The 16,323-nt window shown below is 41.7% G+C and overlaps 1 protein-coding gene across 20 annotated transcripts in view; it reads right to left on the bottom strand.

Moving 5' to 3' along the window:
* The window catches only part of MAP2 (microtubule associated protein 2), a 336,436-nt gene that overhangs the window by 36,803 nt on the left and 283,310 nt on the right, over positions 1–16,323 (bottom strand). For 10 of the 20 annotated variants that reach the window (XM_075933890.1, XM_075933897.1, XM_075933901.1 and 7 more), the window contains 3 exons: positions 1,521–5,315; positions 1,079–1,285; positions 572–706 (listed from right to left, as the gene is read on the bottom strand). The exons of 5 other annotated variants lie outside the window; for them this stretch is intronic. In XM_075933890.1, coding sequence (XP_075790005.1) covers positions 572–706; positions 1,079–1,285; positions 1,521–5,315 — 4,137 coding nt within the window. The remainder of the gene's footprint in view (positions 1–571; positions 707–1,078; positions 1,286–1,520; positions 5,316–16,323) is intronic. 5 more of the 20 variants (XM_075933895.1, XM_075933909.1, XM_075933896.1 and 2 more) reach the window with 1 other exon arrangement.

Raw genomic sequence — 16,323 nt, 5'->3', positions numbered from 1 at the left:
CTTCTCTCTCAGCATCGTACTCCGCATTCCAGATTCGCCCTGTGGGTTTTGGCTTGAAGGCATAAACATCAGTAACAGATTTGGAAGTGCCAATGCAGATAAGTATTTAATGAGCAACATACAAGTCTTGTTATTATGCATGAGAGGAAGAAAAAGCAAAATCATGGATATGCATACCGTGGTTTGAGCTGTCAACACTTTCCCAGCATAGAAATTCACCACAAAAATAAACAAACAAACGGATAAATAAATAAATAAATAATTTGAGAGGTTCCTACAACACCACATTCAAACACAATGCCAAGATACAATGACGGCACTTGGAAGGCCGAGCAATGACAAGCATCCATGATCATGGTCTCTGTTAAATAAATAAATAAAGGAAGACCGAAAAAGACGAATGATACGAAACACTGAAAATATTGTTCATGAAGGCTGATATTCTTGCAGGAAAAATTTAAAAAAATAAATAAATAAAAAAAGAGAGAGAAGCTACTGTAGCAATGAGATTTAAACAAAAAAGTGTCTATGTTTGCCAGCCACATTGCATAACTGAACACCGCACAGTCACCTGTCTGCTTCCGTTTAACACAGGAGAGATGAGTTGGTCTAGTATATTTGATAGCAGGTTTTAAAATGATTTTCCTGGAAGGAGAGTGGGTCTGAACTTCAGATTTTTTAGCAAGTTCAGCTTTCTTATACACTGCTATGGACAAGAAAACACAAAAGCACACAATCAGGAAAAAAGCCCAAACAGCTTGATATGACAATAAATCAACCAGGGGCCAGACCGACTGCTCTCTTACTCCAATTTGATGCTTTCGGACTGAATTAATGAGTTAATTAATTGGCAGAGGCAAAGGACTAATCCATTCACACTCAGCTGTGCTGCCTCGCCCACTATCTGAGCATGAAGCTGGAGTAAACAGTGGTGATCTTAGCACCTTGTTTTATATGTAATTGTACAATGTCTGATTAAATAGTATTAGTACTATCACCATATTCAACTTCTACAATAGAGTAACCGTACAGAACGGTACAACAGCAAAAATAAGGTAATAGTGAGTGTTAAATGAACCTTTTTTCCTTCTCACTTCATCTCTGGAGAGTGTGCTAGGTTCCTTTTTAGCTATTTTTCTTTCAGGAGTAGAAATCCTGCCTCTCCCAGTTTTAAAAGGTTTCTCTTTTTTATGCTTATCGAGAGATGATCTTCGCAATTCTTTCTCTGCCTTCTCCTCTTTAGGAACAGTCTCTAACTGTTCTGTCATGATGCTCCTATCATCATCTGTAGGGTCAGAGCAAATTGTAACAACAAACAGAAAATTAGTAACAAATGTTAACAACACTTTGATGGAGGGAAAAGCAATTTGAACACACAGCATAGGGTCTAAAATAAATTGCAGATTATTGTATATCATTTCTGAAATGTATTGAAATTATGATTACTATATTATTATTATTATTATTGATATTATTATTGTTTGTTGGGAAACATTTAAAAAAAAACGGATAATGCACACCTTGAGTGTCTGCCCACAGGCTGTCTGTGTCCATGATGGAGTCATCGATGGTTGTTTCATCTTTGTAATCATCGTATGTCTCTGTCTTGTAATCGGTGAGCAGGATCTCCTCCTTCTCGGGTGAAGCGGGAGCTTCGGGCGAGCCCTCTTTGGGCTCTGCCTGACCGTCACTGGGCTCCTCCACCTCCATCTCCACTTCCTCTTCAGGCAGGAAGTCCCCTCTTTCCAGCTCTCCCTGCTGCGGGGCCGCAAAGCGCACGCTGTGAGAGGCCAATTCGCCCTCATCCACCGTCGTCTGCACCACTGTGATGAAGTCGTCCTCAATTGTCACAACAGACTCGATAACTCCTTTCAGTTCAGGCATTTCCTCAGGGCCAGACTCAGTCAGCACCTCTTCTGCTGCTTCTAACTCTGTTTCTTGGGGTGGTTCTGACATGAGTTGATGCTTCTCATCTTCTTTTTCTTCTTTTTCTTTTTCTTCTTCATGCTCTTTGACTTGTACAGACTCATGGGTTACATCATGCACTGGCTTCTCTGTGGTTTCTGCAGGTCCCACGACCATGTCTGGTGTCGTCTCTTTCACTTCTTCTTCAGGGTGTGGTATGATCTCCATTTGGATATCAGCTGCCTCCTCCTGCACAGAATCGGGTTTTGAAACAGCAAGCGGGATGGAAGGTTCTCCCACTGGTAATTGTGATGTAGTCTCTTCTTCTGAGACAGGTGGTTTTTGAGGTTCTATTTTGCTGTCATCGGGTTTCAAAGATTCTCCATTTAATTCTTCTTGTATTTGATCATGTTCCCCACTAGACTCATAAGATTCTTCTTTATCTACTGCTTCCTGATGCACCAGATCAGGCTTAGTCACCTTCTCCTTAATTTCAGTGTCAGATACTTTGGTGCTGTCCTTCATTTGACTAGGCTCAGTCCTTGAAGGAACATCAGCCTCCTTTGGTTCTTTGGGCTGCTGAGGTTCTTGGGTGTCGGGTTCTGCGGTTTTTACAGAATCTGTGTCCTGCTTTAAACCAGCTTCCGCAAACTCACTGATCTCAGTATGTGTCCGAGTCTGGTATTCTTGTTCAGCTTGCCTGGCAGCAACATCCATATCATGTTTTATAGCATCGTAGTCTGGCTTGTGGGGTGATTCTATCTTGGCTTCCTTTGGAGCAATGCTAAGAGGCTTTTCCTCCTTTTCAGTCAATAAAGAAACAACGTCTTTTTCTTTCGATGCCTCTTTTGCTAATGCTTTGTCATGTGTGGTATCAACCTCAGGCCCAGCCACGTAAAGTTTATCAATGGCACCATCTTCTTTTCTTTCCAAAATTGCATCGGGCATCTTTTTTTCATGTTTTGTATCTTCAAGGGAATAGGCTTCTTTGGAATCGACCTGCTCTTCACATTTTTCTAGCACAGTATCTAGCTTATCAGAGCCCCTTTTCTCCAGTTCAAACTCCCTTCCCAGAACTGTTGGGTCACTAGAGATGTTTGGACTCAAGTCTCTTTCACTAAATTCTTTAGACTTTTCAGCTGCTGCCAACTTCACTTCTATCAGAGAGAGGTCAGCTACCAGACCTCTTCTCATTTTTTCATCCTTGCCTTCATAAAAGGGGCAGGTTTCACCTGTTAAGCTCTCGCTGTCCTGCACTGGGGAAGGCAGTGGCACTGTGTACTTATTGAAAACACAGTAGCCTAAGTCTTCTAGCTGACTTTCAGCTTTTAGGGTTATATGGTTTTCATCAGTCAAAGGGGTCAGGGGTGCCCCACTGTCTTCTGCATCAGCATCAGAAGGAAGAGATTTTCTTTGTGCCACCTCTGCGTCAGTGCTCACAGAATCTAATCTAGACCTCGTGCCTGCCAGGTCTAACATTTCAGGCAAATCAGGGGCCATAACTGCCCCATTTTTGTAATAATCTTTAGCCAGGAAGGGTGACTCACATAAGGATTCAACTGGCATATTTTCTTCTTCCATTGCTTTTTCCTCCTCGATGATTTCTTCTTCCTCTTTGCTCTCTATAGGGAAACAGGGAGCTCTCTCAAATGCTGGGGTGGTTGCTGGCAAGTAATCATCTCCTTCATCCATGCTCCCACTAGTGTTTGTTAGAATATCTGAAGCAAGGGGGGAGAGATCCTGAGCACGGCCAAAGCTGAACCCGAGTGCTATAGAATCTAGACAGGACATTGGCAGGTTAATTGACATACTCCTCTGTTCTATTGCAGATCTTCCCCCTAGTCCTAAGCTCCTACTCAGAGTCAAATCATCTTTATTTTTACTATGGATTTCTCTCTTATCCCCATACACTTTGGGATCAATCGTGAACATCCTTTCCTGTGGAGAGCTAGGTTCCTCAGGCTTATCGGATGGAAAACTCTGAGCAAGAGTACTATATCCTATCTCATGACCAGGGACACTGGATGGTTGATCTGTTTCTGGTGGGAATTTCTTGTCTTCCATTTTAGATATTAGAGGATCTGCAGGATAACGTTCATACATACTTTCCTTAGTATCACTTAGTTCATAATAATCACTGCCTGGCGGTTGCATGTCACTTTTTATTGCTTCCTCTTTCAAAGCAGATGTTTCAAAATAAGTGGACATTCCTGACCTATCTTCCTCTACCTGTATTTCACGTGTAGCTGTATCTGAGATATGGAATGTTTCCTCCTCAGACTTCTTTTCAATATCTCTGTCCTGAGAAAGTTCGTGAGTTGGGCCCTTCTCGCTTGTTAACCTTGGCGCATCAGGAGTTTTTTCTGTTTTAGATAGCTGGGCTGTATCTATTGATATTTTTGCTTCCTCAGAAAATGAGTCATGGCTTAACTCGCCAGTGGGGGTTTCTGTGCTCTGCTGCTCTTCCTTTTTGACATCTAATACTGCTGAAATCCCAGTTCGATCAGTCTCTTCTTCTGTTCTGAGAACATCAGAGGGCTTTTTAGTTTCACTAACAATTGCTTTATCTGGAACAATTCTTTTATCTTCCTGCTCTGTATAAAGTTGACTATCATCAACTGCTTTGGAAGGCTGCCAATCCAGGAAGCCATACCTTTCCTCCTCATCGCTCTCATCCCTTGTCATGTCCTTTTCTTCCCCCCATGTAGAAACTTTCTGGGTGAGTGTTTCCCCTGTAGTAGGTTTGGGGGCATGTGCAGCCATTGCAGCAACTTCCTCTCCCACTGGCTTTTCTGTGTTGTCTTTGTGGATCTTTTCATCTTTTGAAAGCTCTTTGGCAGCCTCTGTGTCAGTGGGCTCATGACTTGTTTTGCAGCTGTCTTCAAGCTGCAATTTCTGTGGGACACTCACAGGAATTTCTGAAGGAGTTTCCCTTGGATCAGCACCAGATACGTCCATTCTAAACTCTGAAGGCAATGAAGCAAGATGACTTTTCTGGGTATCTGTAAAGTCATCTTTATATTTTAGGGGTATAGCTTGGCTGGATGGTATCTGGGTATCTGTACTCCTTCCATCTGTTCTACTCTCCTTCAGCAGGTCAACTGACAAGTCCCTGTGTCCTTGAGATATAAGAGGCTCTGCCAAACTTACTTCCCCTTTCTTTTGCAGATCTGCATCCAAAATCTGTCCTGACACGGTTGGACTTATTTTCTCTTCTTCTTTGCCCCATGAGTCCTTTTTAGCTAGAGTCTCAGTTTTTGCTGGCTGTGGAACTAAGGCATCATGTTTAGGTTGCTCACCGGTCTTACTGTCTTTCTCTGACTTATGCTCCTTTGTGTCTAACGGTTCAGCTGTGAAAGGGCCTTTGCCCTCCTGGTCACGGATTTCCATCTTCGAGGCTGTAAGTAAATCTGAAGTAGTTTGGTTGGGTTTTATGACAAATCATATAAAGCACTTACAGGCAGTCATTTAGCTTACAATGAAATCTTGATATGATTAATGGAAGGCAGAGTGGAAAATATGCAACCATGCAGCAAGGCTATTCAGTTAGCAATTTGTTTCAAAGTGTTGTGCTCTCCTCTCCTCTTGATGCACAAAGTGTTACAAGTGCATTAATGACAACGTGAGTTACACATGTAAATCTGTCTCCACTGGTATGAGAGACACACCCTTTTGTTTCATGTGACTTCTTCTCACTCATTACTTGTAACTGTATCATTGCAATATATCCCTCAATTAGTATTTAAATACTTTGCTAGACTCTGAAATCAATACAAATTTTGCTTTAGAAAGGTCTGCAAGATTTGGCCAAGTAACAGTATCCTTGTAGATGTGCTCAAAATATACAATGTATGTATTTACATAATACTCCATCTCTATTTAAACTATGAGGTTTTGTGTAATCAAAGGAAATATTAAAATATGCAGCATATGGACTAAGTATAGAATGAGGAAGTTCATTTACTAATATTACTGATATTTTATATTTTTAGAAAAAAAGCAGAAAGTGGGTTATTCTCATGAAACTGACCTCATACGACTCTGTGGACCTGTTCATATTTCCAAAGCGGGGGGAGAAAGGGGTCTGGTTTTCAGAAACGCAGAGCACTCACAGATTCAAATGAAGTCAATGGAAATCAAAGGGGTTCAGCATCTCTGAAAAGGGGGCCCTGGATTATTTTAAAATTGAACTGAAATGTTACTCTTACATCTCTAGCTGCTATATTCTTAGCATAGTTAATATTCTTTGGTAACATTTTTTTACATAATTTATAGGTGATTTATTAGTAATTAATAGATTGATCTTTCCTTAATGAATTACAAGACAAGGAAAACAAAATCTATGCTAGAATGTGTTAGAACATTGTCTAATCGGATTTTAGTTTTTTTAATGCATGTTTCTAAAACATGCTGTAGCAGATCGTGGGCAAATAAATTTGGAGCTCCATCCTCACAGTTGAACACAATGATACCATTTATGTGAATGCGGCACACAGGTCTGGGCCCTTTATTCTTTTTAAAGGAATTTGAATGAATCTGTTCATCATTATTCAAATAGCTATATATTTAGCTTAAAATATTAACTATTCTTCTGAACATTGTGAGTGGCATGTAAAAACATCCACACCTGCTCTGCTTTTTCTTCTGCTTTTTAAAGATTTTGTGGGTGTTATAGCAGTGGTGGTGGTGATTATTCACAACTTATATAAAGTGCAAAAGGAACACCCATTAGCTACTTTAACTGTGGTTTCATTGAGAATAACTAGCTAAATGCTGTCTCTCTTCGCTAAACTATTGCATCTCGGATGGAGATGCTGATGCACATATCAGAAAATTTTAGCAGACACAATACCAAAGGCATTTCATCTTGCTCCACTAGGCCAAATTGGGTGTAAACCCAAGCCTCTCACACCCCAAATCTCTTCATTCGGAAAGATATGGCTCATCATTACCTCATACTAAATGCAGTCTATGTTTCCCTCTGAAACAACGGATGAGAAATACTGTCAAAAGGACAAAAGCTGAAGACTTACTTAATTCTTACTCAAGCAAAACTACTGATTTCAATTTATCAAAGCTATTGAGTCTTGCCTAAGTAAGCACTTTAGGATTTTACTCTAAGTGCTTCACTTCCACACTTCATTACAAAGGCAAAAACCCCATTGAGATCGATGGGGAACTGTGCCTGAACAGGTACTTCGTGTCGGGCCATCAACTTGTAAGAAGCTAAAATAAATGAAAACTCAAAGTTCTGGCAATGATCAAGGAGAGAAGGGGGTTGATTGCAATGAATGGCGAATATATGGCATAAGAAGCAATAGCCTTACAGAAACAAAACCGGAATGCACTGAAGCATAAACAAATAAATAATACTGCACATTGCAAGCAAAAGTAGTTCTACGGTGAAAGCTTCTTTATGTCATAGGCTAAGTCAATAAACATCCCTTTTTGCAAGAAAAGCAGATGGGCCTCTGCACCAAAACGAAAAAAAAGTATATACATTGAGTAGCAATGTGACTGGCAAACACATCGGAGATGGGGAAAACAGACTGATGCAGCAGTAACAGCTTAACTGCAAAGCACATTGTATCATGGCAAAGTAAACAAAAAAAATAATAATCAAGAATCAGCTGCAGCGGTGGGATACTATTTGTTATATAGCATCTATGCAACCTGGGTTACCCGACACAGACTCATCGAGCATTATAACAAGAGCCATCAGAATAATAAACTACAAGAGTAGGAAATGGGGCAGCCTTGGAAAGCACTGGAGAAAGCAGGAGAACTCATTTGCAGCCAACACATGCAATCCAAAGGCGGACACACCTTCCTCGGCCAAGGAAGGTGGTTTTGCTTTCTGAGGCACCTCCTGGACAACTGTTACGCTTTTCCCGCCGGGTGCCACATTTAGTACACTGTCTTCATGAGACACTTTGGCCTCTGAACCAGAATCCAGCTGGCCTGCGGCCTGTTCTGAAGGCTCAGCAGGCCCACTCTCTTTCGCCAGCACCTTTCCAGGAAGAGCTGCTGGTTTCTCTTCTTCAGTCATTGGATTCTCTACTGTGTCTTCTTCTTGGGGGGATGGAAAAGGAGGTGACATCAACACCAGCACACAACACAACGTACAAAGTTCAACAGGACTGTTCTTACAGCAACACTTTCAGCTCTCTACATGGGTTAGATTGCCAATCTCACGGCCGTGTCAGCTTCATAACAACATAAGAACGGCCATACTGGGTCAGACCAAAGGTCCATCCATCCCAGTACTCTGTCTGCTGACAGCAACCAATGCCAGGTGTCCTAGAGGGAGTGAATCGAACAGGTAATGATCAAGCGATCTCTCTCCTGCCATCCATCTCCACCTTCTGACTAACAGAAGCTAGGGACACCATTCCTTACCCATCCTGGCTAATTTCAGGTACTGGGGAGTGAATCTGCCTTAGAACAAAAAAGGATGTGTTGTTTTCTGGTTGCCAAATTGAGCTCTGCATGGTAACACTTAACAGCATCGTTTTTCTCCTTGAGAAGCATGTGTAGGTTGTAAAATCAGAGCTGAAAGTGTTTTACAGACCTGCCCTTCCAACATGGGGATGACTGTAGATCGAACAGCTTGAATACTTGTTGGAAATGGGGATTGTACTGGGTGACAGATAGCCATGTAAAGGCTAATGCATCAACATGCTCACAAAGGCCACACAAGATTATTGTAGGGGAAGGGGATTGTGGTGCTGCTACCCTTACTTGTGCTGCCTCCAGAGCTGGGCAGTGGGAGGACAATGGCTGGTGGCCAAGAGTCCAGCTCTGAAGGCTGAGTGGCTGCCAGCAGCAGTGCAGAAGTAAGGATGGCACAGGATGGTATCGACACTCTTCTGCATTGCTGCTTGCACTGAACCCTCAGCACCTCAGTCAGCTGCCGCCGCTGCTGCCTTGACTTGTGCATGGCTGCTGGTGAGGTGCTGCCTTCAAAGCTGGGTACTTGGCCACCAGCTGCCACGCTGCAGCTGACCTGTTCTGAAGGCAATGCCCATGTACAGGTGGCAATAGTGCCACCCCATTACAATAACCTTGTGGCCCCTTGCAACTCCCTTTTGGGTCAGGACCTCTGATCTGAGAAACTCTGGACTCCCCTGTGAAATCTGGGTAGTGTAGGGCAAAAACACACAAAAAACCAGATTTCACATAAGACAGGGATCAGAATTCATAGGGGTGAGGGCCAGATTTCATGGTCCAAGATGCAATTTTCACGGCAGGGAATTTGGTACGGCCCTATTCATGGAGATCAAAGAGAAAGATTCTCTCTCTCTCTGAAATGTCTCCAGATAGGCCACAGTATGGCCATTTCCAAACATATGCATATGGAAGCCACTCAGCATGACGCTAATGTAATTATAGCAAAGTTAAGCATATTTTTTGTTCTTCTCTTACCACAGCAGAAGGCTAACGAACAATTAATGACATGTGCCTTACGGGCTGAACACCGGCACTCTTCCTCAGGCTGAATAGCACCTGACCCCATGAGTCGGGCTACGATTTTGGAATGGAGGTCCTGGATTCCGTGATCTCTGTGAATTCCAGCCTCTTGCAGCAGTGGGGCTTGGGCACGCAGCCCCCCTGAGCAACAGAGCAATGTCTGTCAGCCTGGGGTGCCAGGGCTCCATACGGTGGGGCAGAGGATTCTGTTATGTCTTGTTTATTGCCCAAGTCCTGCCTGTGAATGTTAATAAAATCTTGACCTTACCCAGGAACACTGCCTATGATAGCAACTGAGAGTTCAGTGCAGTAAGGTCCTTAAACACATGCGTAGTAGTCCCACTGAAATCAACAAGAGTACTTGGGTGCGGTCAGGTGCTATTGAACCTGAATAACAATGGCTGTAAATGGCCCTGAGTTATTGATTATGATAATGGTATGTTTGTCAGCCCTATACTGAGAAAATAATTATTCAAGGTACAGCATTTTTTATTAAAATGTAAACATGAAATTACATTTACCTAACCATCTCAACAGAAGCCCAAAGATTCAGAATTAGTGCTGTAAGTGTGTCTTTCACCCAATCCTGCTGCCTGTGTGTTGCAGGGATCTTTAAGCTCAGGTGAATATAATCTAACATGGAAATGTAATACACTGGCAAAATAGGGTATGCTAATGATGGTGTTCAATGACAAAATCTTTATTTCCTTGCTTAAATACGTCACTTAACTTTTTTGCTTGGTTGTCTTTTGCATTTGTGTATCTCTCTAAAATTGAAGGTAAAAAAATGCATAGGACCCAATTCTCTACTCCATTATGGGCTGGTGTAATTACATTGCTATTGCTGAAATAACATGGCTGTAGAATAGATGGAACAAAGTGAACAATTTGGTTCAAAGGAAGAATAATTAGCTCAATGTTGTAAATAAATGTCAACAATATAAATCATAATGGCTCCTTCAGTATTATTACAGCCCATCATACCAATATTATTTTGAGAACATAGTTAAAAAAGAAACACTATCAAAAATGGTTACATGAAATATCTTCTTGTATGCAATCTTTTTTACATTGAGGGGGAAAATACCCTACTCCACCAAGATCATAGAATTTTGCTTTACTAGTGAGCAAAGTTTTATCATTGGGTTACAATCTCCAAAACATGAGGTTTATAATGGAAACATGTATATAGCCTTCATTATAGCTGCACTATTGGGTATGTCTATACCTGTAGAGGAAAAAAAAGATTTTCTACTAGAATGAACAATATATCTTCAGATATACATAACTATGCATACAAAAGTCAAATACTAGTTCCACCTAAAATATATATTGAAACATCTGACTTTTTTATTAATTTCCCCCCTTTCTAAGAAATATATTTACCTATCTGACCTGCTGAAATTATAATATTAATTCCACTCTTCAATATCAAGATAAATTTTCCCGTGTGGTAACCTCTTCTTTGACATGATATCCTCTGTTCTTTTCAGAGGTTTCACTCAACAATTACAGGTACTCAGGTATATTCTCCGGTGGCCTAAACCTCTGCAGAATGTTGTATTGTCACCATCCTTCAGATCCAGTTTAAGCCCAAGGTTGATTTAGCACAACAGAGTTGCGTGTGACATTGTCTATTTGGTCTTGGCTAAGAAGCCAGCACTCTTTTCACAATATGGAATAGGAACTGATGCCACAAAATTCATCCCATTATTATTTTCTGTTGTATTAACAACAGGCTTAGCTGAGGTATCAAATGACCACCATGCTTCCCACACCTTCTCTGGCAGGGATCCCATTACAAAAGGAGAAGGATGCTTCTTGTAATAAGCTGGTCCTTTCACTGCAATATGCGAAGCCATTTTACTGCAAATTATGGACTGACTCCAACTCTGGCGGGTGTGGGAGCTTTGATGCTGGCCACCATGGAGTCGGGTCTGTTTACAGCCATGCTGCGTGTGACTCTAATGCTGCCAGCCTTCCTTTGGGGCATGTGGGTTCCTGAGAAATTCTGAGATTTCTCCATGTGGAAAAAAATCCCAACGGCTCCCACAGAAGCAAGTTACACTGAGGCACAATAATGGGATGAATATCATGGAGCAGGACCAAAAGGAGGAAGAACAAAGAGGGACCATGCTTGGTTCACCTTCATCATGGCCTAGCAAGGCATCTACACTCTGCACAGTAGCACTGGAGAATTAGCCCACTCTGCACTGGACAAAGGCTGTTCATAGTGCTCTTTGTTTGAATGGAAGGGATCTTCACCGGGCAGAGACACTGAATTGGAGGGGGCTAGGTGTTTGTGCCTCTCCCCACTGGCAGCAGAGCCACAGCATGGTCAGCTGTGTAGAGGACTCCTCTTTTCCTCTGCCCCTTCATCTACAGACAGACACACAGGCTGTGTCTATACTGGGCCACTTATTCCGGAAAAACAGTCGCTTTTCCGGAATAAGCTGCGAGCTGTCTACACGGGCCCATGAATTTCCGGAATAGCAACCATGCTCTACTGTACAAAATCAGCTGCTATACCGGAAAAACTATTCTGCTCCCACTTGGGCATAAGTCCTTATTCCGGAACACTTTTCCGGAAAAGGGCCAGTGTAGACAGCCCAGTAGTCTTTTCCGGAAAAAAGCCCCGATCGTGAAAATGGCGATCGAGGCTCTTTTCCGGAAAAGCGCGTCTACATTGGCCACAGACGCTTTTCCGGAAAAAGGGCTTTTCCGGAAAAGCAGCCTGCCAATGTAGACGCTCCTTTTCCAGAAAAACTGAAAACGGAATAGTATTCCGTTTTAAGCAGTTCCGGAAATTCATGCCAGTGTAGACACAGCCACACAGAGGAAGAAACTGCCGGGAGAACTGGACAGACAAAGGTCAGATAAGACAGACGGACAGGTGCGTGGACACATCAAGCTACAAGGTCGGTGGTTTTCAATCCTTTTTCCATGTGTAGACTCTTAAAAATTTTGTGAATTGAGGTGCAGATTCATGAAGAAATCGTTGACATCCTCTGAGGGCCCCCAGCGAGCCACAGACCACAGGTTGAAACCCACTGAACCATGCCAGACAATGAAGTGGATGAAACCAGCCATGCTAAACAATGGAAGACATGAGGTTTACATTAATTTAAGGTATTGTTTATGTATTTATTTCCTGTCACTTTTAATGCTTATAATAACAGTACCCAAGCATCATACATATATGTGAATTCAAAATGCATTCTTAGTTCATAGAATCATAGAATCATAGGACTGGAAGGGACCTCGAGAAGTCATCGAGTCCAGCCCCCCGCCCCCAAGGCAGGACCAAGCTCCGTCTACACCATCCCTGACAGATGTCTATCTAACCTGTTCTTAAATATCTCCAGAGAGGGAGATTCCCTTGGCAATTTATTCCAATATTTGACCACCCTGACAGTTAGGAATTTTTTCCTAATGTCCAATCTAAACCTCCCTTGCTGTACTTTAAGCCCATTACTCCTTGTCCTGTCCTCAGAAACCAAGAGGAACAAATTTTCTCCTTCCTCCTTGTGACACCCTTTTAGATATTTGAAAACCGCTATCATGTCCCCCCTTAATCTTCTTTTTTCCAAACTAAACAAGCCCAGTTCATGAAGCCTGGCTTCATAGGTCATGTTCTCTAGACCTTTAATCATTCTTGTTGCTCTTCTCTGTACCCTTTCCAATTTCTCCACATCTTTCTTGAAATGTGGCGCCCAGAACTAGACACAGTACTCCAGCTGAGGCCTAACTAGTGCAGAGTAGAGCGGCAGAATGACTTCACGAGTTTTGCTTACAACACACCTGTTGATACAACCTAGAATCATATTTGCTTTTTTTGCAACAGCATCACACTGTTGACTCATATTCAACTTGTGGTCCACTATGACCCCGAGATCCCTTTCCGCCATGCTCCTTCCTAGACAGTCGCTTCCCATCTTGTATGTATAGAACTGATTGTTCCTTCCTAAGTGGAGCACTTTGCATTTCTCTTTATTAAACTTCATCCTGTTTACCTCTGACCATTTCTCTAACTTGCTAAGGTCATTTTGAATTATGTCCCTATCCTCCAAAGAAGTTGCAACCCCACCCAGTTTGGTATCATCTGCAAACTTAATAAGCGTACTCTCTATCCCAATATCTACGTCATTGATGAAGATATCCCTTTCCAGCAGGATTTAGCACCGCTAACTACAACTCTCTGACTACGGTTATCCAGCCAATTATGCACCCACCTTATCGTGGCCCTATCTAAGTTATATTTGCCTAGTTTATCAATAAGAATATCATGCGAGACTGTATCAAATGCCTTACTAAAGTCTAGGTATATGACATCCACCGCTTCTCCCTTATCCACAAGGCTCGTTATCCTATCAAAGAAAGCTATCAGATTAGTTTGGCATGACTTGTTCTTCACAAACCCATGCTGGCTACAGTGAGCCCTCGCTACTTCGCGGTTCGACCATCGCGGATTCACGACTTCGCGGACTTTTTTCATTACGTATGTATATATTATAAAAGAATTATATCGCGGATTTTTTTAATATTTGTGCCTGTTTTAGTTTAGGGTACTGTAGTACATGCATTAAGTTTTCTGTACATTAAAGGGTGGTTTGTTAACAGTACTACGTAAAGGGAGGGTTTTAAAAGTCTGAATATACATGTTAAATAAATACGTAAATATGGTGTCCCTACTTCGCGGATTTTCAGCTATCGCGGTCGGGTTTGGAACCTATCTACCGCGATAAACGAGGGTTCACTGTATTCCCTATCACTTTATTACCTTCCAAGTGTGTGCATATGATTTCCTTATAGAAGGGCTATCTGCTACACTCAGTTCATAATTCGCAACTTGTATGGGAGTCAATGGAAGTTACAAGCATAGAGAGTAGAGAGTAACCCCAGTGTATCCCAGTTCCAAGTTGTATAAGCCCTTCAAAAATAGTGGAAACTTTTGAAAGTACAAAATCAAAAAAAGCTATTTTCATTTAAAAAAATCAATTCCCTGTGCTTTGGTAGCTATTGTGTTTGTTTTTGAAACCTCTCCGCACATCAATACATGACAACTTAACCCAAAGAAAGAAGCTTGTTTTAAAAGCTGGAGACTCTCTTTCCTGTGTTAAAATACTCCTATGTACAGCTGCCTTTAAGCAATTTCTTTTAGTATCTATTCCTGCCCTTATTTTGCATTGCCACGTTCCTATAGCTGACCTGGATCTCTGCTGGGAGTTTTCCAATGCACTGGAATGAAGGGGTTAGTCATCCCCCTGTGAAACATTAGAGCAGTGGCTCTTAACCTGCGTTTTTTTTCTGGTGAGAAATAAAATAATTTTGATGAGATTTAAATACAGCAATTTTTTTCTTTGTTATTTATGACTTCGGAGATTTAAATGAGCATGCACCTTGAGGGATAATTTAGCATATTTCAGGAGGTAATAAGTTTAAAATACAATAGGTTCTCAATTTGGTTCAACATAATGTATGAGAAAACGAAATACAATGAAATGATTAATCATAATTTTCTTGTTGTCTATTGCCATTTTAAAAAGGAGGAGGCGGTAATTTTGGTTTATTGGTTAAGCTTAAGGGGTAACAGGGCCAAAGAGGTTAAAAACCACTGCATTAGAACAGTGTATCCTCTCAGCTACTGATATCAGGAGGAGTTTTTAGTAACACAGGTTAACGAATAAAGCAGCTGCAATAAAATAAATAGCCAACTATCAAACGTATTAAATAGAACAAGTGTGATCTGAGATTTCACATTGTTTATGGTGCACACTGAACTTTAGTGATCTCACGAGGAACTCAAATTTTAGTTTTCTCACTACTAGAATTGAGTCTAAGGTTGACCATTCCCCGAGTGTGATAACTAGTGACTAGTTAACCACTTTATACATAGGATGTACTCTTCAGTCACTATCTGTAACTGTTTATTACTCGTTGGCTTTTCTGCCAGCATGACACTTGCAAAAACAATTTTTCTTTTGTCTCCTTCTTTGATATAGGGTCCTGAACCCAACCCCACCCCATTTCTGCAATGAAGAAATTAAGCAAACCAGTTAAAGTTTAGTATTTTTCTAACAGTTGTGTACAAACATTGTTCTCAGTTCCAAATGGGTGAGAAAGCAAGCTAGCTGCCCACCAAAGTCATCCAGATCTGTGTTCTGGAGCACGCCATGGGCCTTATTAACTTCAGTGGGTCTGCTACCATAAGGGAGGCTCAGTGATGTAAAGCAGGATTGAATAATCTAGCACTAAAGAGATTTCGAGAGAGTATCCAGGCAGGTGTAAGCCACAGGTTAACGGGAAAAATATGATGCTTTGCACAAAGAGAATCCGGGTTTTGACCAACCATAAATGTCCTCATTTTTGCAAATGAAATAAGTCATTATTTAAAGTGCATTTGTGGTGTTTGTCATATGCGCCCTCCCTCCATTTGGCAACAAACTACTGATCTCATCTGATGTGCACTTAAAAAGTCTTGGATGGACCAAGACCCCCTGCATCCAGACCCCCGTTCCTCCACCTAGACCATTCTAGGAGTGGAGGTGGAGCTGGGACAGAGCAGGTGAGAAAATAGGTGGCGTGGGGCCTGTGGCAGAGCAGGGGCTATCTCAGACCCAACACTGCCCTAGGGATGACCCTGCACACAGCTCTGGAGGAGGTTTCACCAGTGCCTTGTAAAACAATAATAATACTTTACTGTCTCCACTCTCCTTTAGTCTTTTAGGATTGCAATAGGTTTTTTCATGGTTGCATCCATTTAGCAGCTTATCGTCATCTTGTGATCAGCCAGTACACCCAGGTCTCTCTCCTCCTCTGGGGCATCCATCTGATAAACTCTCAGATTATAATACAATTTCTTCTTGTTAATTCCTAAATGCCGGATCTTGCATTTTGCACTAGTAAATTTTATCCTACTTCTATTAAGCAATTTTTCAAGGTCGTTCA

This window comes from Pelodiscus sinensis, chromosome 7 (genome assembly GCF_049634645.1).
Source record: "Pelodiscus sinensis isolate JC-2024 chromosome 7, ASM4963464v1, whole genome shotgun sequence".
Classification (NCBI taxonomy): domain Eukaryota; kingdom Metazoa; phylum Chordata; order Testudines; family Trionychidae; genus Pelodiscus; species Pelodiscus sinensis.
This window is presented reverse-complemented; position numbering and strand designations above follow the sequence as displayed.